We start from the raw sequence: 20,309 nt of genomic DNA, 5'->3' as shown, positions 1-20,309 counted from the left end.
GAACTTCCTGCCCACCCACGCCGACCGGGGGCTGGGGGGTGGTGGACCCGTCCCAGTTGGGCAGGAGCCCCGCAGCAGGAGCCGCATACACAGATGCGCAGTAAGACAGGAGAGCTTTATGGTCCGAGTGGTGTGGAAGGACAGCGAAAGGACACGAGTGTTGAGGGCCTCCCCGCTGGGCCTGCGCACGCCCGAGCTCAGGTGCAGGTGCAGAGCCGGTCGCTGTGCCTGGGAAGAGCTGCCCCCAGAGAGGCGCCAGCGCTGCCTGCCCTCTGCGCACAGGTGCCCCGAGGGTCTGGGGGCCGGAGGTCTGCGGCGCCGGCGCAGCCGAAGCGGAGGCCGCTGCGTGCAGCGGGCCTGGGTGAGTGCGTGCGGCGGGCTGAGGGCAAGCAGGGCGCCGGGCAGGCGACGGGAACAGCGCCCCACCCCTGCCAACAGCCTCCGGGCTTCCTCGGCCTCAGTCCCATCCCTGAGAAGCGCTGGGGGCCGGCTGCCCACAGAGCCTGCTGCCCCTCCCCGCAGGGCAGGCCCAGCGCCCCCAGCACACGCGGAGTGCCCTGCGGTCTGTGGCGGCCAGGCCTAGAGCTCCTCGTAATCGCCGCCCCCGCGGAGGTGGCCGCCCGGGGCCCCGCCCCCCAGGAAGGCCTCCAGCTCGTGGACCGCAGTCCTCTCCGGGCCCCGCCGCCGCCGCCGCTCCTCCCGGCCCTTGTCCTCCGCCTGGTCCCTGCTCTTCTTACGCCTGCTCTTCTTCTTCGCGGCCTTCTCTTCCTCCTGGAGAGGCGGGTGCAGCGTCAGCCGGGGGCTGGGAGAGCAGGGCCCGCCCTGGGGCCCACGCTGCCCAGCGGCACCCCGGGAGGGCTCAGGGAGCGTGTGTACCTCTCTGCTCTTCTTCTTTTTCTTTTTCTTCTCCTTCGAGGGAGGCTTGCCCTCCTTATCTGCACGGATAAGATGCAGTGTCAGCTCCCCGTGGACCAGAGGCCAGGCCCTCCCCGGGCCTCCCGGACTGGTGTGAGCCTGGGAGTGGGTGGGTCCAGCAGAGGCCCTGAGCCGGGGTCCCAGTGTGAGCACAGCCCAGAGTGAACACCCAGCACCTCAAGCCTCTGCCCTGCGTCTGGGTGGGGCCCTGGCTACAAAGGCAACAGGAGCCACTCCTGTGGACGGGCCGACACTTCAGCACCAGGACAGGCCCGGGAAGGTCCTTTCCTCTCCACTTTGGGGACGAGGCAGTTCCAGGACCGGCCCAGGTGACGCTGCTGGGCTCGAGCTGCCCAGGGTGGGGGCTGGGGATGGGGCAGGGAGCCGTGGAGCTGGCCAGGGTCGTCATGGAGCACGGGGGCTCAGCAGCCTAGAGACCATGCCAGCTTTTTCCACGGAGGGCCAGCAATGCAGGGCCGGACGGAGGGTCCAGAAGAGCTCGCAGCAGCGCTGCCCACGCCGCCAAATGCCTCCTGCGTGGCCACTCGGTCAGATGCCTCAGCTGCCCATCCTTCCAGCCTGGTCCTGGCCTGAAAGCCTGGGATGTCGTCACAACACAGCTGGACCCCGAGCAGGACAGAGAAAGAAGGGACTGGGCTTCCGGCCCCACGGGACGGCCTCGCTGCTTGCGCCCCTGTGCTCCTGACCTTGCTCCTGTGCTCTGGGGCCCCCAGGCTCAAAGGCACAGGTGAGGGGGTCAGAAACATGGCCCCTGGCTGGGACACAGTACAAGTCACCAGTGCCGACGCAGCTGGATGGGGAGGGAGGGGCAGGCGTGTCGCCCCGCGGCTACCTTCCTCGCTGCTCTCCTTGCGGCCCGTGTCCTCCAGCCCCAACCCGAAGAGATCCGAGTCGTTCTTCAGTCTGAAGGAGGGGGCGGGGGGTTTGGGGGGCGGAGGTGGCTGGACAGGGCCGGCTTCCTCGTCCGTCACGTCCGAGAGGTCCTCTCGCACCGGGAACTCACCCTGGAGAAGGAGCGGGCAGGTGGGCGGCCGAGCCCCTCCCTGGTTCCCTGTCACGTGACTCCGTAAGGAGGCTCCTGCACCGGCCCCGCACCATGGGCTCACCCAGAGTGACGACGGCCCGAGCGGGGCAGCCGTGACGCCAAGGTCCCCCACCACATCCTCCCCAGAACAGGGGCAGCCTGGGCCTGGCACACGCAGCCCCCTGCGGGGCAGCCCTCCCGGCTCACCCAGGCTGCCCTGACTCACGCCCCACGAGACCCCCGCCACGTTCTCGTGCCTTCAGTGCCTTTCCGCCATTCCCCACCCACCACTCGCCCTGGACTCGGAGGCAGCGTGGGTGCCAAGGTCGGTCCTCACCGCTCTCCGCTGAGCATCTGAGTCACTCTCAAAGTCAGGGTCGTCCATGACGAAGGACAGCATCTGGGCGGCAATAGGCCCCTCGGGGTCACTCTCTGACGACACCTGCTTGTCCTCCCCCTCCTCCAGCCCCGGAGAGGAGCCCTCGGCGGGGCGCTTGGTGCTGCCTGGCCAGTGGGGCTCCGTGGCCCTGGGAGCTGCATCCTGGTGTGGCCTCGAGGCCTTCGTGGAGGAACTGCAGGACACACAGGAGGGTCACGGAGCCTGAGGCTGCCCTCCCCACCAGGACACCCCTTCCCTCCCACCCCCAACATACCGTTTGGTCCCTGGTTCAGAGCACTTCTGGGGGACCAGGACGGTAGCCTCGTGGCGCCCTGCCGCCTCCTCTTCTTCCTCCTCGCTGGACAGAGTGATGTGCTCCCTGGGGATGGGGCCCGTGGGTGGCAGGGGCCTGTTAGGCGGCTTATCTTCAAGGTCCACGTCGTCCTGGAAACCCGCCACCATTGGGTTCCCTCCTGGGGCCTCCCCATCACTGCAAAGGACAGGCAGGGCAGTCAGAGGTCACGAGGGGGGGTACGGAGCGCCCACCCTGATCTCCAGGCCCCTCTGTGCCAGGCAAGGGCCCTGACGGCGGGGTTGTCCACCCTTGCGTGGACGCAGCAAAGGGGGACCCACTTCGAGGGTGGCCTTGGGGGCTGTTCTGTGTAGGGGACCCACCACGTTGCAGCAGAGCTGTGGCAGAGGCCGACAGGAGAGCAGGCGTGAGGTGGGCTGAGAAGAGGACAGGGACGCCCCCGTGCGGCGGGGAGCCACGGCGGGGCCCGCGGGGGGACATCTGAGGCGGGTGCCCTCCCGGGGGGTGGCGGGGTGAGGGGTGTGGGGCCCAGGGTGATGGGGGGCTCAGTGATGCCGGGCCCCTGCCTTGGCAGGAGCACAGTGCTGGCTTCGGTCTGGTATTTTGCACTTTGGGACACACGGTGACGGTGGAGGTGGAGGTGGGTCTCACTCGGGCTCACACCGGGAAGGGAGAGTGTGCGCCGGGCCTTGAGCCTCCCCCGTGCGGCCCTGACCGGCCACCCCCTGGGGGAGAAGCTGACAGCGGCTCTTTGGCCCCAGGGTTCCTCCTTCCACCGGCCAATGCTCTCAAGTGGCATCAGCCCGAGGAGGTCGCTGACAGGAAGATGCCGCCGACAGGCGGGTCACCGGCAGTCGGGGACCCCTGCTCCCTCCCTGCAGGTGTGAGGCTGCCCTTCCCTCAGCTCCTCAGGCCCAGCTCTGCTTTTGTCCCCGGCGCCCAGATGCAGGCGGGGTGCCTGTCCCCTCCGCCCGCCCAGTGCCAGGGTGGCAGCAGAGTCCACACCTGACGGGCCGAGGGCCAAGGCTGAGGGCGGCAGCCGACACCCGCCTGCCTTCCAGGCCCGGCCCTAACCTGTCGCTGTCCTGCGGGGCCGTGGCTCCAACTTCCTTTTCATCCTTCGGGGGGGCTGCGTCCTCCAGGAAGCTGCGGTCAAGACTGTCGTCAGGAACAAAGTCCTCCACGTTCTGGACTCTTGCCGGGGCCTCTGAAGCTGGGGCCGGCTCTGTGGACAGCAGGCACCAACTCTTGCCCAGCGCCCAGCCCAGCCGGGTCCACCCCAGGCTGGGCCACAAGCGGGATGCCGTGTGGCTAGGCTGTGGGGCTGCCTGCCCCGCAGGAAGAAGGGGGACCCCGTCCTGGTCGGCAAGGGCTCCCGGGGCCAGCGAGACAGGGCTGCGCCCCGCTTGGGATGCCTGTGCCCACCTCCCGAGGGCTGCTCCTGGGGCCTACCTGGGGGTGAAGGGGCCACCTCGGCCGCCGGCGAGATCCCGAACAGCCGCGAGATGACGCTGCGCCGCGGGGGTGCGGCGGGGACCAGGGGCTGCGCAGGGGCTGGTGGCGCCTCCGAGGCGGAGGGGGGCCCCGGGCAAGCCGAGGGGGCCTGGAGGGGCGGCTGCGGAGCCGGCTGGGGCGTGCCGGGGCTGGAGCTCGCCGTGGGCACTGCGCTCAGAGGCACCACAGGAGACGGGGCGCCCGAGGACGGACTCTGCCCGTTGGTGGCCAGCGGGGACGCGTGGCCACGGCTGCGTGCCTCCATCATCTCGAGGAAGCTGCGGGCAAACAGGGCGAGGAGTGAGAAAGGCACCTCCCCGCGCCTCTTGCTCTCAGGCTCCTCAGGGGCTGCTGCTGCTGTGCCGGTGGTGACGGGGTGTCCCCGCGCTCAGGCTCAGAGCCCCCACCTGCCTTTCCAGGAGGTTTCCCAGCGCGGGCTGGTGGCAAACACTGACAGCGCCCCCAGGGCGGGGGGGTGACAGGTGGGGACACCAACGCTGGCTGGGAGTCTCTTCTCGCAAGGGGAAGGGTGCGTGCGTGTGTGCCTGTGTTTGTGCGCGTGCACGTGTGCGGACAGGCAGGCTTTGCTGTGCCCCCGCCCTATGCCCCCCGACCCTGTTTCTAGGACCCACCTACAGGGATAGGCTGCAAGCCTCCCAGATAGGGAGGAGCCTAGACCCGGGTGGCCTGGGCCCGACCGTCCCACTGGCTGAGGACCCTGGTGTCACCTAGGCCTGTAGCAGGGCCCTCCTCCCGTGGGGTGGGCTTTCAAACAGAAGGTGTGGAATGGAGAGCCGGCCTGTGCTTGTGGGCCGGGGTCCCGGGGGCCTGGGGTGTCTGGGCCGGCCGCCCTCACCTCTAGGTTGGTATTTGGGGGAGGGGGTGGGGGGTGGGAGGAAGGACGGGCAAGGCACTGGGTCCTGGCGCAGGCCGGGAGCGGGATCCGCCCCAGACCTCGTCCGGTCCCCCGGCTGCTCAGGGGAGGTCACGGGGACACCACTGCCGAGCCCCCCCATGGCACCACCTTCTTCCAATGGCCTGGTCCCGGGGGCTGGCTGGGGACGGGCGCTGTGGGGAGGCTCCAGCTGCCACCTCCCCAGGGACCCTGTGCTTGGTGACGCCGGGCGCCCAAGCTCTCAGTCAGAGGACACCTTGCAGGAGCTGGTCAGCCCCAGGGTGGCGTCCACGGTGAGGCCGGCCTGGCAGCCGGAGCAGGTGCGAACACCTCCCCCCACCCTAGAATGACTCCTGCTTCTCCCCCTCTTGCTGTTCCAGAAGCAGCAGCTGGATCTTTCTCTGGGAGACCCAAAGGCCCTTCCTCGAGTCCATCTGGGGGAGCTGGGAGGCGCGAGGGTCCTGCCCGGGCCGCAGCCAGAGCCCGTGCTCCAGGCCGTGCGCGCAGGCGGGGAAGCAGCCTGCTTCCTACCCACCAGCCCCGACATTCGGATAATTCAACAAAACAAAGGAAGCACCTGTTTTTAGGGGTGGTTCAGGGTTAGGCCTTCCCCCACGAGCTGTGGAAGGCGGATGGGCCTGCTACCTGCTCTGGGTGCCCCAAGACCCTGCGAGGGCAGAGGAGGGCCTGCCTGGGGGCTGCTCCCCACCCGCTCGGCCGTCCTGCTGGAAGTGCCAGGACAACGCCCTTTCCTCCACTATCAAGGACCAGGAGATTTGGTTCCCACCCCACACGCCCTCCCAAGGTCAAGGAGCTCTCTCCACTGGCATCAATCTGGGAAACCTACGTCAAAACAGGGACGGGGCCTTGGCTGGAAAACGTCAGGGTGGCCGGTCTTGCCGGGGCCTGGGGTGGACACGTGGCCGGGTCAGTGGCTCCCCGTTCTGCGTGCCAGGTGGCCGACAGGTGGGCCGGTCTGGACAGAGGCAGGCTGGGGCCAGGCAGCTAGAGCGCCTACAGCCGCACCAGGCCTGCACGCCGTGTTCCCTCCACCCCCGCAAGGCAGGCAGCTGTTTGGGGGCAGCAGCTGCAGAAGCACCTCCGTGAACTGACGGCCACACTGTGTGCCCGTCACACCCGGTTAAAGCAGGCCAGGCCCTAAGTGCTCAGTGGGCAGGGGGCGGCAGGGCCCTGGTGTGTCCAACCTCACATCCTCAGGGTCAGGAGGAGCCCGCTATCTGCTTCCCAAGGAAGAGCCGAGAGCTGACAGCGCGGAGAGCACCACCCTCGCCCCCCTTCCCACGGGGCCTGGACCACATTCAAAGCTGAAATGACTCGATTTCTTTGAGCAACACAACTCCACGCGGACAGATCTACCCGGGTGGGTGGCACTCGTGCTGCGGCCCTGCCAAGTGCACCCTGAGCTCAGAGGGAGGCCTGGCCCACAGGGCACACGTGTCACCTGCCCGCAGAGCCCTGCCTGCAGGGTCTAAGCGCTGAGGGCAGCCGCGGCTGACATACATGTCGTAGTTCTGGTCCTCAGTCTCCTGCTGCACGGACAACTCCTCCAGCGTGGCATCGATGTCCAGCTGGTTCGTCTCCAGCTGCCGCAGCAGCGTCTCTCTCTACAGAGAGGAAGCAGACACCTGAGCTGGGACCGTCACTGCGGTGAGCCACCCCTTCCGCCTGGCGCCCCTCCCGGCTGGCCCTTGAGGGACAAGACCGCCTCAAGCGGAGTGCCTGGAGCCGGGAGCCCGCACGGCCTCGCCCGGGGGGCGTGACGCCTCGGCTGCTTTGCAGGCTCCAGGGGCAGAGGTCGTGACGTGAGCGAAACACCCAGAGAGACGGCGCCCTGTTCACGCGAGGTGCCCCGAGGTGTAAGAAGCCCCAGCACCTGCTGAAAACCACGCGCTTGCTGCCGGCCCCAGGCTCAGCGTCAGCAGCGGCTTCCAGCTTCCATCCTGCCCGATGCCACCCCCCCAACCCAGGCTGGGGGTGTTTTCCTGCGATTTGTGTGCACGTTTTACTTGGACAGAAAGTTAAAGGGACCCCTACAGGCGACGTGGATCAACACCCAGGATAGGGCGGCCGGCACGTCTGCAAGGTCTGGACACCCTGAAAATGCCCGCCGCCCTGGCCTGCAGAGGCCTTGTCTCTTCAAAAGGCGGCGAGAGAAAAGGAAAGACAGCCGCTCGCCTGAGTAAGTTCTACATCCTTTTGGAGAAAGAACAGAAGCCACTGTGGCTGCAAGGGCCACGGGTCAATGTCCCAGTGACAAGGCGTGTGGGTGGCACGTGTCCCCGCTATGTGATGAGCAGGGCAGTCACCTCTGGGGTCTCGCGCACAAAAGCCCATCACCCATCTGAGGTCAGACAGACCCTGAGCCAGGCACGTCTGAGGAACTGTCACAGCCCAGCGCAGCCGCGGAAGAGACCACTACGTGTGGCGTGGGCTGGGTGGGGCCCAGGACAGAGGGCCGGCAGGAGGTGCCGACAAAGCCTGGTTCTGTGGTCTTGATGGGAACACCGTGGAAACACGAGGCTGCAATCGGGGAACTGAACCGGGGCACGGGAACCCTCTGCGCTCTCTGCAAACCTACAACTGTTCCCAAATACGAGGGTCAATAACGCCAACTGCAAAGGGCTGCACAGCAGGGGGAGAAGGGCAGGGGCTTCTCGGGCCCATCCCGGCACCTGTCGCCAGAGAGGGGCCAGGTCCACCGCGGGGACACAGCGGCACGGCCACAGGGAGGATCCGAGGCGTCCTGATCTGGGTGCCAGGGCCGAGGGCACCTCCACAGCGAGGACGGACACACGGGGCCCCAGCAGGGGTCAGCGCAGAGGGTTGCAGCTCCCGGGAGGAACGTGTAAGGACACCCACGTTCTCCCGCAGCTGGGTCCGTGGTTCCAGAAAGGCCCAGGTCCCGGACCCCCCAGCAAGGGGAGGGGACAGGGCGGGCCATCCAGCGGCTGCCAGCACCCGCACGCGGCGTCCGAACTGATGGCCTCGCTCCAACCAGACCACCAAGCTGCCCGCCCGCTCGGGCCCCACCCCTGCGCCACAGCGGCCCTGGCAGATCCAAGCCCCACCCCCTGCACCCTGCCGGCAGGGCTCACCTGAAGCTGCAGGAATGGGATATTGAAGAACCTGTGCAGGTACTTGAGACCGAAGCTGTTCTTCATGGAGGACTCGGCGTAGCGGAAGTAAGAAGACCCTGGGGGCCTGTTCATCAAAAGCACGGAGACATGAGGGATGGTGGTGGCAGCGGGCAGCGTGGCGTGGCCCCTCTGGGCCGGGCCACCCTTGGCGCCAGCACCCCTTGCAGGGCTGAGTCGCCTCCTGTGGGTGACGGGCTCACAGTTGCCAGGCGGAGACCTGAAGTTCAGAGGGCTCTGCTTGGCCGGGCGCCCACCAGGGGATGCCTGCACCAGGAAGGTGCTGCCTGCCTGCCCCGGCAGGACCTCGACACACCATCCCCAGCACCCGGCCCCGGCCTCGGAGATGGAGGGAGGCTGCCCCCACCTGGCACCTGGGACTGCCAGCTGCCCACCCTCGGTCCTGCCCACCCACACCCCACCCTCCAGGTCCACGTCCCCGTCCCGGCGGGGCAGGGAAGCCAGGGGAGCTGGCGCACCTGGGGCCCCGGGGCCGTGCCGCTGGGTGGGCGGCCAGGGCTCGATGCGGAGGAGGGCGCGAGCGGGAGCGTCCCGGGCGGCCAGGCCGACCCGCAGCAGCCGCGCCCGCGGGCTGGCACCCACCTGTCCAGGTTGTCGATGAAGTCTCGCACGTCGTCGGGCAGGATGACGCGGTGCTCGCCCATGTCGCGGTAGTTCCCCAGCACGCACACAGGCACGTGCGTCGGCACTTTGGGAAGCTCCCGGAGGATGTAGTTGAAGGTCCTTGGGAGGCGCGTGTGGGGAGAGACCCGCCCCCGGGGAAGAGCGTGGCTGAATGGGCAGCGTGCACACTGCCCACGGCCAGCCCTCAAGAAGCACTGAGTGCCCTGCTGGACGCCCTCGTGGGCCAGCGCCCTTACCACTGCTTGGTGATGTCGAACATCATGACCACCCCGTTGCAGTTCTTGTACACGTCCAGGAACTCGGCATCCAGGGCCATCTCGGACTCCGCCTAGGGATGGGGGAATCGGGCCTCAGAGACGGTGCCCCGGGCCAGGTCCCACAGGTGAGCACCCACCATCTCCTGGGAAAGGCTGAACGGGACTTTTACAACTGAAAAGACAATGGCTATTTTCATTTTGGGAAAAAAAAAAACGTAGACGCAAGGTTATCTGGAGCGGAGGCCACATCGTGCCTGCCCTCAACTGAGGGTCTCCCGCATTGGCCGTCGGCAGTGTCCTGCCCTTGGGGCTCACGGACGCTCCACTGCTGGGACAACTGAGCTGAAGAGGTGCGTCGCAGAGCTGAGGATGCATGTCCCAGAGAACCTTCCAGAGCACACACACCAGGGAGGCTGCAGTGCTGGGGGCGGTGGCAACATGCCCACAAAGACCACACAGACCTGGGCCAGGCGGTCACTGAATCTTCCTGTCCTAAAAGGGAATCCTAAAGGCTGCCCGCTGTCAGGAGGCCGTCTACGGACAGGAGGACATGGAGAGAAGGGCCCTTAGAAGCCATCAGAAAGCTCTGCAGACTGGAAGGAGTGCTAGCTGGCCCCTGACTTCTTTGTGTCGAGGTGGCGACTGTGGTGAGAGCTCTCTCAGAGCCACACTCATGCCCACGTGTACCCAGGGCCACACCTGAAGGTATGCCTATGCTTTTAACAGCTGAGGCCTTTGTAACACGGATATAAAATTTGGCCACTTCACCTAAATACCTCTCAGGTCACCCCAACTCCGAGTAGGGTCTGGCGGGCATCCCTGACACAGAGCAGCAGCTCAGGGGACCCCAGCCACCCCAACGCGACCAAGGGCAGCATGGGAGTGGCCACTGAGCCACCTGAGTCCACCAGCACAGATGGAGTCCTCAGGAGGGCCAGGCAGGCAGGGGGCAGAGGGGTCTGAGAAACAGATGCCTGCTCACAACCCCCCACCCGAAGTAGTGGGCCACGTGGGAAGAGACGCAGCTCACCTCCTGGGGGTCATTCTCCATCTTCAAGGCATCGCCTCGCTTCTTGCATTTTCCTTAAGGAAAGACACAAAGTCACGGGGTGGAAACGCTGGGCCCAAGGATGGCCTGAGGGGGTAGCAGCCCCTCCTTGTGTCCCACTGCCCCCCATGCCCCTGCCCCCACCTCCAGTAGGTGCCTTACAGGCTGGGGTTGGAGCCCCCAGGACCCTAGGGCAGGACATGGCCAGGACCCCAGGGAGGCCACGGAGGCTCCCTGAGCCGGTGCTGAGGGTGGATGAGCTGGGCTTGGGGCCAGGAAGCCGTGGAACCACCTGAGCAGCAACAGCTCCCATGCCCAGCCTCCCTTCCCTCCATCTCAGACATTTCTGACAGGGGAGGAAGGACCACTCGTCACCCTAGGGTCCTGGGGCCCTCAGTCTCAGAGCAGCGGGCTGGGCGAAACCAACAAACCGGGGTTCGTTTATTAGAAGGCCGCCCTCTGCCTCTTCCGCAGCCTCTCCCAGAACCTCTCACCACCCTCTGATCCCGTCTCTGGAGGCGCCCCCAGCTCAACAGACGCTGGCCACCTCGCGCCCTCCCAGTGGACGCCTGGGGCCACAGGGTCGAGGCCCGAGCACCGCGACTGCCGACAGGTGTGGCCGAAGCCCAGGACGTGCCACCACCGCCTGGCTGCGAGCAGAGCGGAAACTGGGCCAGTGCTCCTGGGAGGAGGGCCGGGCAGCCAGAGTTATGCCGCGCCCGCTCCCACCATGAGGGGCACCACCTCTCAGCCACTGCCACCCCCCTCCAACTCGATGCCCTTTGCTGCTGTGGACGAGCCTCGGACGTGCCCAACAGGGGACCAGTTAGGGTGGTAGAGAAGGCACTTTTCCTTCCCACTCTGAAGATTCCCACCCGAGGGGGACCAGATGACGGAGCTCTGGGGATGCTGAGCGCTCATACGGAATGCTGCCCCTGCCCCTGGCTGCCAGCACGTGAGCAAGCCTCCTCTCCACACTGCAAGGAGCTCTGCGGAGAACAGCCACCCAGGGAACTGTGGCCAGCCCATCACTGCCCTTCCACGGGCGGGAAGCGGGGTGCTCGGAGGTTCCCAGAACAGGGTAATGTCTGCCTCTGTACCATGAGGCTGTTCCCCCCACTGAGGACACGACATGCTGCCGCATGGAAGGGGTCCCGTCGCCAAAGACAGAGCCCATTCTGGACATGGGCATCCCGTCCCGAATGAGTGCAGACCCAGGGAGTCGGAGCCAGGCACGCGGGGGCAGGGGTGCGGGATGTGCCGGGGCATGGAGGGCAGCCTGGCCCGGGCGACGGCTCCCCCTCACATCTGGGCTGGCGGCTGGGCCGCAAGGGGCTGCTTCCTAGTGCTACCCGGCCGCACGCACACAGGACGCCGTGCAAGCACGGCTCGCAGCACAAGGCCCCTCCAGGCCCCGTGGGGTTTAAAGCACCCTGGGGGCAGCAGTATCCTCACCCGGCTCAATGGGTCCTTGGAACCCAAACCCGCCTCCACAGAACGTGGTGTAGGAGAGTGTGCGTGTCCTGCACCAGAAATCACAGGCTCGTAGAAGACAACGTCCCTTTGTCCCTGAAGGACGGGAGGAGCTATAGCAGGCCTGCGGGGTCCGAGGCCGGGCCTGGGGGTCGGAGGTCAAACCTGCGAGGTCAGACCATGGTGCGCACAGGGCACAGGCCCCAGGGAGGAGCACGAGCATCACAGAGGGAGGGGCCGATGGCCTGGGTGCAAGGAGGAAATGAATGAGATGGAACGCTGGGGGCAAACGTGCCCACGCCCCCCACCCCGGCCCGCCTGCTGCACACAGGGCACAGCCATTTGGGGTCTGTGTGCGTGCTGGGGTCCCCGAAAGCTCAAGCCACTTCAGAAGCCAAGGACCCTTGGCTCTGGGCACAGGGGCAGGAACAAGTGGGCTGCCACACCCACGGTGCTGCAGGAAGCGCTCCCTGAACAGCCCCACAGAGCCTCTGGGTGTGGTCCGTGTCCGCCCTTCATGGCCACGTGCTCAGCTCAAGCGGGTGGAACAGGTGTTTCAAGAGCAAAGACCATGGTGCCCTGACTGGTCAGCACCGGGCGCTCCATCCTGGACCACACACCCGAGCCCGACGGCACGGTCAGCACAGAGCCAGGCCTCCGATGGCCCCTGTGCCCAGGAGCCAGAGTCAAGGGACCGAGGCGCCAGGAGGCGGCAGAGGAGGAGCCGCCAGTGAGGGAGAGAGGACAGCTGTTCTCCTCCACGGCACACGCAAAGCTTGAAAGAGCAAAGCACGCTCGTAGAGGGACCTGGCTTACCTTTGTCAACCACATCCCAGACTTCAACTTTCACGATATCATCAGTGGCTAAAATAGGGGGAAAACAGTAAGATCAGCACCCAGTGTGAACTTCCGGTTTCTATGGACCACCTTCAGGGCCCGTGCGGATGTCACTGTCCCCACTCGGCGCCTCCCCAAGGGCCCCTGCTCCCGCCCAGGCTGGCGGGTGCTGTGCCCAGGACACCCCCTCCCTGGAAGGCAGGGAACAATCTGGACACCTCCTCAGCTGACATGACCCCGTGTCCCGAAGGGTCCCTGGGGCGGGCTCGTGCCCAGCCAGAACCCAGGCCCCCGCAGGCCCCCCGGCTTCTGCGGGAAGGCCCGGTTCCAGTGACTCTGCCCCTGCTCCTTGGCAGAGGTCTCTGGTCTGCTGCGTGTGGGGGGCCAGGGGAGCAGGCTCTGGGATCAGCCAGTCTGGCGTCAGGGCCTGAGCACATGCCCGCGCCGTCAGCGGGTCCACCCGCCACCCCAGGGATTCCGTGGGGAAGGGGAGAGGCGGGGAACTGCCGGGCACCTGCCACCAAGCTGCAGGGCACAAGAAGTGCGCTGTCCCCGCCAACTTCACCCCAAACCGGGAAGGGGTGCCCTAGGGGGTGAGGCTTCCCTCTGCAGCTGGCGGGCAGGGCAACACTGAGTCCACACAGCTGTCCTACGTTGCGGCCTGGCCGTCCCTAGGAGGGAGTTGGAACTTCTACAAAGGCCCGTGTGTCCTGCTGTTGGCCCGCTGGATTTTTTTTTCAACGAAAAGGAATGTTTTGTTTTTTTTTTAAATTCTAGATCAGTTCTTTTTTTTTTAAATTTTTATTTATTTATTTTTGGCTGTGTTGGGTCTTCGTTTCTGTGCAAGGGCTTTCTCTAGTTGCGGCGAGCGGGGGCCACTCTTCATCGCGGTGCACGGGCCTCTCACTATCGCGGCCTCTCTTGTTGCGGAGCACAGGCTCCAGACGCGCAGGCTCAGCAATTGTGGCTCACGGGCCCAGTCACTCCACGGCATGTGGGATCCTCCCAGACCAGGGCTCGAACCCGTGTCCCCCGCATTGGCGGGCAGATTCTCAACCACTGCGCCACCAGGGAAGCCCCGAAAAGGGATGTTTAAAATGGCTCAAAGGTCTTTTGCTTTCTGGCTCCTGAGCACGCAGAGTGGATTCTCTCCTTCCCAGCAGGGCGCCCCGTGGTCGCTGTCCCCCAGGAGCGGAGCGGAGGTGCCCGCCATTCTGGCTACAGTTGGGTGGCTGCCAGGTGTGTTCTGCCCATCAGGCAATCTCGCCAACAAACCCCCTCCCAGGACCCTGTGGGGACTGGCACTTCACAACTGCCGCCGAGAGCTGGGCTCCAAGGCCCAAGGGGCCTCTGTCTGCTGGGGCTCAGCACGTCCTGTGGCCGGGATGGTCCCTGCCCGGAGGCTCTGCCCCTGGGACGTCCGAAGGTCCGGGCCTCTGGCCCCGCTCCCCAAGTGGACCGAGTCTCCCGCAGGACAGGGGACTTCAGGGCAACCCCAAAGCGGCTTTGATGAGCCCCGAGTTCACGCGTGTGCGGTGTTCCTGTGACAACCCCAGGCTGGGGGAGGGCGACGGGAGGAAAACCCCTACCCAGCAGGCCAGTGCCCACCCAGACCCCCGGGAAGCCCCCCACCCACCGCCGCCCTCACTTTTGTAGCTCCAGTGGATGCTGGTGACCTGGATCTCCTGTGTGGGGATGTACTCCTCCACGAACTTCTTGCCCTGCAGCCGGTGCCACAAGGCTGTCTTGCCCGTGTTCCTGTCCCCTCGGATCACGATCTTCACTGTGGGGGAGAAAGCGCACAGATCAGGCAAACAATCACGGCAAAGGCAAACTTTCACTCCGCCGAGGGAGTGCATGCACGGCTTCTTGTGCACAGACGTGGCCAGTGTGGCTGGCGAGCCCCGAGAGCTGAGTGGGGTGGGCTGGCCGGGGGCCCCCGGAGGGACGAGGCCGTGGGCACACGTTCGCTCACTCGGGGCACCGGCAGCCCTGCTCTCCCCCAGGCCCCCGACGGACTTCCTCCGGGGCAGGTGGTCGACCCCGGGACTCTGCTCTCAGGAACGCAGTGCTCCAGAGCCGGGTGCCCGTGGGGCAGGCTGTGCTCACCTCTGTAGGCCGCACGATTCGCACGCCGGCTCTCACCCTACCTTCCCAGAGCCCTGGCATCTTCGGTGCAGGGTTCTGCAGGACGCAGGGCTCCTCAAGACCACACTCGGGGTGACAGCAGGAAGCCTGGACTCTGCTTTGCTTGCTCAGCCAGTACTTAGGAGCGTGCACGTGGAGGGCTGGGGGCAGCGCCTCCCCCGCTGGCACCGAGCGCCTGGCAGGGCCGGCGTGGACTCCGTGTTTCTCACCCGGTCATCCTCCAGGGCGCCGTCTTCTAAGTTTTCAATGTAGTGGCACAAAGTCATCCATGACATTTTATGTTCTAGACTTCGTGGTTGCTGCTGTGTACTCTTCGTCCTTCCGGATATTTGTTTTGTCTGTTTAATTAATCTTCCCAGAGGTTCGTCTACTTGACCAGTCGCGTACACACACCCCGTGTGTTTTGCTGGATGCCTCCACTGATCCTTCTTAAAAACCACTTGCTTCTGCTTTTTTCTTTGTCATTTACTTCCTTTTACTTTCTTGAGGTTTACCCTGTTCTTCTGGGTTTTCACATTGTATTCTCAGGTCGATGACCACCACAAGTATATGGGGTGTTCATTATCACTGGATTACAAATACTTCTTTGACCCATAAATTACTTAGAAATAGTTTTAAGTTTCCCCCCAAAAGTTGTACTTTTTTGTTATTCCTATCCAGTTTTACTCACTGTGGCCACAGAATGTGGTTTGCATGGTACATATTCTTGGGTGTCTGTTCGGACTGTCGCTTTCAGGAACGCGCCTTGCTTTGAGCGGGGCTGGGTGCAGACACTTGCTCCTCACTGAGTCTTCCTCTCGCCCGGCCGGCTGTCTGACCTGCAGCCAGTGTGAATCCCCACAGCTCCAGCACGAGGACCCCACGGGTGCAGCTTCCTTGTGGCTGATATTGACCCACTGCTTGGTTCCACAAGCCTGCTTTCAACCTTTCTATGCCATCGTGTGGTGGATGTGTCTCTTACACACCACACAGCCAGAAAGAAATCAAATCGCAGTCTTTCTTTCACTGGTGCGTCTGCCTGTTCACATTCCCTGGTTGCCAACAGAGGCGGGTAACCCCCTCTGCCACGTGTGATCATTTCCAGTCACTGCCAGGGTTCCCTCCCGTCTTTTCTGCCTTCTTTCATGTTGGGCGAGGTTTTTTTTTTTATTCCTCTTTTGCCTGGTATTTATTTGGAAGATTTGAGATCTATTTCTATTCTTAAATTTTTAACACACACCTTTGCTGCAGTAAAGTCTGAAGTTAATACATGTCCTTGGCTCCCACTTAACCACAGCTCTGGTCAGCGCCATCGTGGGTTACACGCTGGTTGCTAGCGTTCTGGCTTCTCCTTCTGCGTCCCCCACGGTGGTCACGATGCTTGTTCACCCATTTCCGTGCTGACCCGTGCCTTGCAAACCTCCTCCGTCTCCCGAGCTCCCCCTCCATCTGTCTGGAGTACCTCCTCCAGGATTTATTTCAGCAGGAACCTTCGCACAGAAACTGTACATCTTAGACTGGAGAGGGGTTTAATCGCACTCGCTTACTTGGTGTAGATTTCTAGGCCGACCAGGCTTTCCCCTCAGGAACGCCTCCACCACCATCACTGCCAGCGTGCTGTCAGGCTCTTGGCTGTCCCTCTGCTTGCACTGGTCGCTTCTACAATTTTCCTCTTTGATTTTGCTGTCCTGGAATTCCCATGATGTGTCCAACTCTGGGAGTTTGAAAGCCCTGGCCTTGGGTTTCTTGGAGTTTCATGTACTCCGGGAACTCCAGAAAGTTCTAGCCTGCATTTCTGCAGTAACTGCCTCTTTTCCATCCCTGCTATTCTTTCCTTCTGAGGCTCAGATCACACGTGTGTGGGCATCGCTCAGTTCTGGGCCCGCATCTCCCTGCCAGGTGCCAACTCCACCTTCAGCTATTATGCTGCTTCGCCTACCTGCCGGCTTTTTGTTTTCGTGACCGTGCTCTTTCATTTCTGGAGGGTCTCTTTGGTTCTTTTTTCAAACACGGCTTGTCTGTCCAGAGTCTTGATATAATCTTAGAACTGTTTCCTTCTTTTATATCTTTACCAATTTTACCATATATTGATATTTGTTTTCTATTCTGTTTTGAGAATGAAAAGTCTTAATTTTCTCTCTCTTCAACTGAAATCCTTTTAAAATTTGAAATTTACTCTTCAAAAAAGTTAATTAGAAGAAACCGTATAATGTCAGAAATAAATAAAATGATCTGGTTTCATCCATTAAAAAAAGGAATTGACCTCTACTTTTAAATTAAAAATTCAAATCAATCTCAGAACCTTAGACATTGGCTCAGATAAGCTAAATAAGTGATTCACTGAAAAACCTTTAATTAAGATTCACCCAAGAAGTGATGAGGAGCCCTTTACTTAAGAAGCGTGCGGCATGCAAGACGTTTTACTAAACAGAATAACTCTCTATTTCTATTCTACGTCTTTTCTTTTATTCTAAGTAAAGATACAACGCAGAAGACACAGGGATCTACTACAGGACCCAAGAATCTCTTCTACTCCCTGATTCAACAGTAATTCACTCACACTGCCACACATTTCCTGCAAGATAGGGAATCTTTTTTTTGTATTTTCATACAAAAAAAAAAAAAAGTATGGTCTATCTTGGATGCAAATGATGCAATCAACCACTCTGCAGGAGGCACAACTGAAATCCAACGATGCCCTTTCTCCGTACCAGCAGCAGGATCACTAGACAGACGCCCAGCTGGCCACCTCCTCCTGGGCAGCCCCTCACTCCCACCGCAGCAGTGGCTCCTCTGCTCAGAGCCCTCTAAGGTGTCCCGTTCACAGAGTCCCCAGGATGGTGTGAGGGCCCCCCGTGCTTCTCTCCTGACCTCGCTCCGCTGTGACCCCCTCGGCCCTTCTCCACAAGGCCCGCTCTGACCTTCTACTTAAAGTCCTAACCCCAGCCCCCACCCTGCTCCATTCCTCCACCCTTCAGATAGGTTATATGGTTACCTCCTGATGATGTTTAGTGCCCACAGTCTGCCTTTCTACCCCCACTAGAATGGAAGCTCCACAAGGCAGAGACTGCTGTCTGGGTTTTCACTGATCTACGCTCAGTAAATACTTGCTAAGTAAAGGAACGCTAGGGAAGGAAAACCTATAAATGAAAACGTGGCAGATCACGGGCAGCAAAGGCTCGGGAATTTGCAAATCGGCCCTGCTGGGGCAGGTCAAATAGTTTGCCAAACACAGCTGTTTATTTCCGAAAGAAAAAGCTCTCTTACCCAGAAACCAACCTTTCAAAGGTTTCTTGGTAAGGAAGTGTTTGTTTAACTCCATTTTAAGTTCTAGCACTGAAATCCGACCAGCCAGGACTCTGGCTGTCCCAACGTCTGGAGGCTTTCTCAGTAAGGAACGCAGCCTGGAGCAAGGGCAGTCTGGGCGAAATGCACAAGACCGGTGCTTCCTCACCGGACCCAACACACACAGGCAGCGTCCTTCCACCTTACACGTGAATGACTTCCAAACCATGGACGCCGTCCAATGGCTCATTTGGGTTTTGATTCTAAACGGGATGTGTATGATGGGACACTGCATGGGTGTCACTTCTCATCGTCATAGCAATTTAAAAGAAAACGACTTATCTGCCCCAGGAGGACAAGGTTCTGTAAGAGACAATCATTAATTCTTACCCATAAAAGTCCTGAGTCTATAACTATCATATTGCTGGTTTGCTCCCCTAAGTAAGATGTTTTGGGAAATAAATATTAGAAATGTTCTATTCTACTGACTAATAAATTTAAAAGTTTCAAAATTGCAGTATTAGCCAACTACAGGGGCAGCACCACCCTGAAATGTCCTGTGGGCACAGCACCCCGTTTCTCTCAACTGCACCACCTTTCATTCATTTTGTTCCAGATCAGAATCTGCCCCCCCTCCCCCCAACTTCCTGAGGCGGGTCTCTTCTCTGGAAGGACTCCAATGTCCTTTCTACTTTTACTCCCGCCCACCCAGGACCAGGGGGCGTGCCCACCAGGGAGTGCTTTTCCAAAGGTGAACATTTTTCAGGTCCAGTTTCCAAAGGACTAAGATTAAGTTTTAAAAAATAATACCATAAATAATAAAATTAAATAAGGGAACCAAAAGTGGGTTGTAAAGACTTGTGTAAATGCGTATTTTGACTTACTATTCTCTTCTTGGAATGTGAGAGAAATACACACAAAATTGGGTAAAATACATGCAAAACGATCTCTCTTTTAAACCCGAAGTCTTTCCAATCAGTTTCTTAATATGGTACATTGTTACTGAAATATGGGCCATCACAGAGACTGAAAGGCTCCCCTGAAAGTAGCAAAGGGAGGAAATGTCCAGTATCTTGTAGCAATATATGGAAATACTTAAAGAGGGAAACAATTTAAAAGCAGAGAACAACATTAAAAAATTTTTAAATACTCCTAGCAAAAAGCCAGCAAGATGGAAAAACTTTAAAGAGGTCAAGAGGACGGTCAGCCTCTAGGAGCTACACAATTTACATAATTTATAACTGAGGACTGGAAACGACCTGGGCTTTCAGGGCATCTGGTAAATAACTCCTCTTTCCCGTAGGAGAAAAGAAATCTCTACGATAACAAGTAAGAGCCTGTGCCTTCTGGAGCTTTTCTAAATATATCCCTTACAAATGCTTTTTTTTTTTTTTTTTTTTTAAAAAGGGGGCAAGAACGTGCGGCGTAGCTGACATTCCGTCTTCAAACGGGGTACGAAGTCTACAAAGAAAAATCCCATAGCTCAAACTACCAGAGCCAGCGGAGTCCTCCGCTCTCTTCTCTTGCGGGTGACCCCACGGTTCATGGATGGAGAGCTCCACCACCCCCTTTAAGAAGCGTCATACACCACAGACTCTCCCCACGTTATGTAAGAATCTCTCTTAGACGAGGTCACCTGGGCCAATGAGGGTACCGCAGACGCACCAGGAACCGCCTGGACCAATTTCACTCGAATGTCCCATCATGCCAGCATTCCTCGGGAATGACCCACAGGTCAGAGGGGAGCGCCGCGGGCCGAGGAGCCCACCTTCTGGCCCTGGGGTCCTTTAGGACCTCCTCTCCGGCCCGCATCACCTCCCAACCCCAAGGGAACGCCCCTGGGGCACCCGCAACGTGCCCGGCACAGGTAAGGGCTCAGCTCACCTGCACACAGACGGCGAGGCCCTCGGAGCGCGACGGGCCCCCCAGCGCTTCCCGGGCGAGGCCCGCCCCGGTTACCACAAGTCGTGGACGGCGCGGCCGGGGCCTGCGGACCCCGTGGGACGGCGCCCCCTGCACCCGTGCCCCCACTTTCCACGTGCCCCCGCAGGAACCCCACGCCGGGCCACACTCACTGTTGTACTGCACCCCCTTGGCGAAGCGCCTCTGCAGCGCCTGGTTCATGGACTGCAGCCCGGCCGGGATGTTCTTGTCGCGGCCCGGAGCCTGCTCCGACCCCACCAGCTTCTTGAGCGCGGAAAACATCTTCCCGCTCCCACGTCCGAGCCCGGCGCGGCTCCCGAGTTCAGCGGCGGCGGCGCGGCGCGGATCGCACCATGTCCCGGGCCCCGGCGACCGGGCGCCTGCCTCGAGGGCGGCTCAGGGGCTCAGCCGCGGAGGCTCGGCTTCGGCCCCCGCGGCCCCCGGCGCGGCCGCTCTGCGCTCGTCAGCGCCGCCATCTTGGCGCCGGCTCGGCGGGGCGCGCGGCTACGGGGCTCCGC

General features: G+C 61.7%; 1 protein-coding gene across 3 annotated transcripts; it reads right to left on the bottom strand.

Moving 5' to 3' along the window:
- Positions 1-96: 96 nt before the first annotated feature.
- On the bottom strand, positions 97-20,291 carry RABL6 (RAB, member RAS oncogene family like 6). Of its 3 annotated transcripts, none has more exons than XM_036854519.1 (15): positions 19,944-20,290; positions 14,105-14,239; positions 12,436-12,483; positions 10,129-10,181; positions 9,078-9,169; positions 8,800-8,940; positions 8,158-8,263; positions 6,563-6,666; positions 4,105-4,424; positions 3,658-3,877; positions 2,614-2,829; positions 2,298-2,532; positions 1,769-1,940; positions 877-935; positions 97-771 (listed from the first exon to the last, which is right to left on the bottom strand). In XM_036854519.1, the coding sequence occupies exons 1-15, from the start codon at positions 20,071-20,073 to the stop codon at positions 580-582; spliced, it is 2,223 nt and encodes a 740-aa protein (XP_036710414.1). In that variant the 5' UTR covers positions 20,074-20,290; the 3' UTR covers positions 97-579. The 3 variants fall into 3 exon arrangements, with proteins under 3 accessions (XP_036710414.1, XP_036710416.1, XP_036710417.1); XM_036854521.1 differs by having other exon boundaries at positions 3,727-3,877; positions 19,944-20,289; XM_036854522.1 differs by lacking the exon at positions 14,105-14,239 and having other exon boundaries at positions 19,944-20,291.
- Positions 20,292-20,309: the final 18 nt, after the last annotated feature.

This window comes from Balaenoptera musculus, chromosome 6 (assembly GCF_009873245.2).
Source record: "Balaenoptera musculus isolate JJ_BM4_2016_0621 chromosome 6, mBalMus1.pri.v3, whole genome shotgun sequence".
Lineage (NCBI taxonomy): Eukaryota > Metazoa > Chordata > Mammalia > Artiodactyla > Balaenopteridae > Balaenoptera > Balaenoptera musculus.
This window is presented reverse-complemented; position numbering and strand designations above follow the sequence as displayed.

Bases quoted from the DNA above. Each gene is read 5' to 3' on its own strand.
- RABL6 (XM_036854519.1), bottom strand. From the start codon at position 20,073: ATGTTTTCCGCGCTCAAGAAGCTGGTGGGGTCGGAGCAGGCTCCGGGC. The intron at 14,240-19,943 runs GTGAGTGTGGCC...TCTCCCCCACAG, and splicing joins CAAGGGGGTGCAGTACAACA to TGAAGATCGTGATCCGAGGG. The intron at 6,667-8,157 runs GTGAGCCCTGCC...TCCTCTCTGTAG, and splicing joins TCCCATTCCTGCAGCTTCAG to AGAGAGACGCTGCTGCGGCA.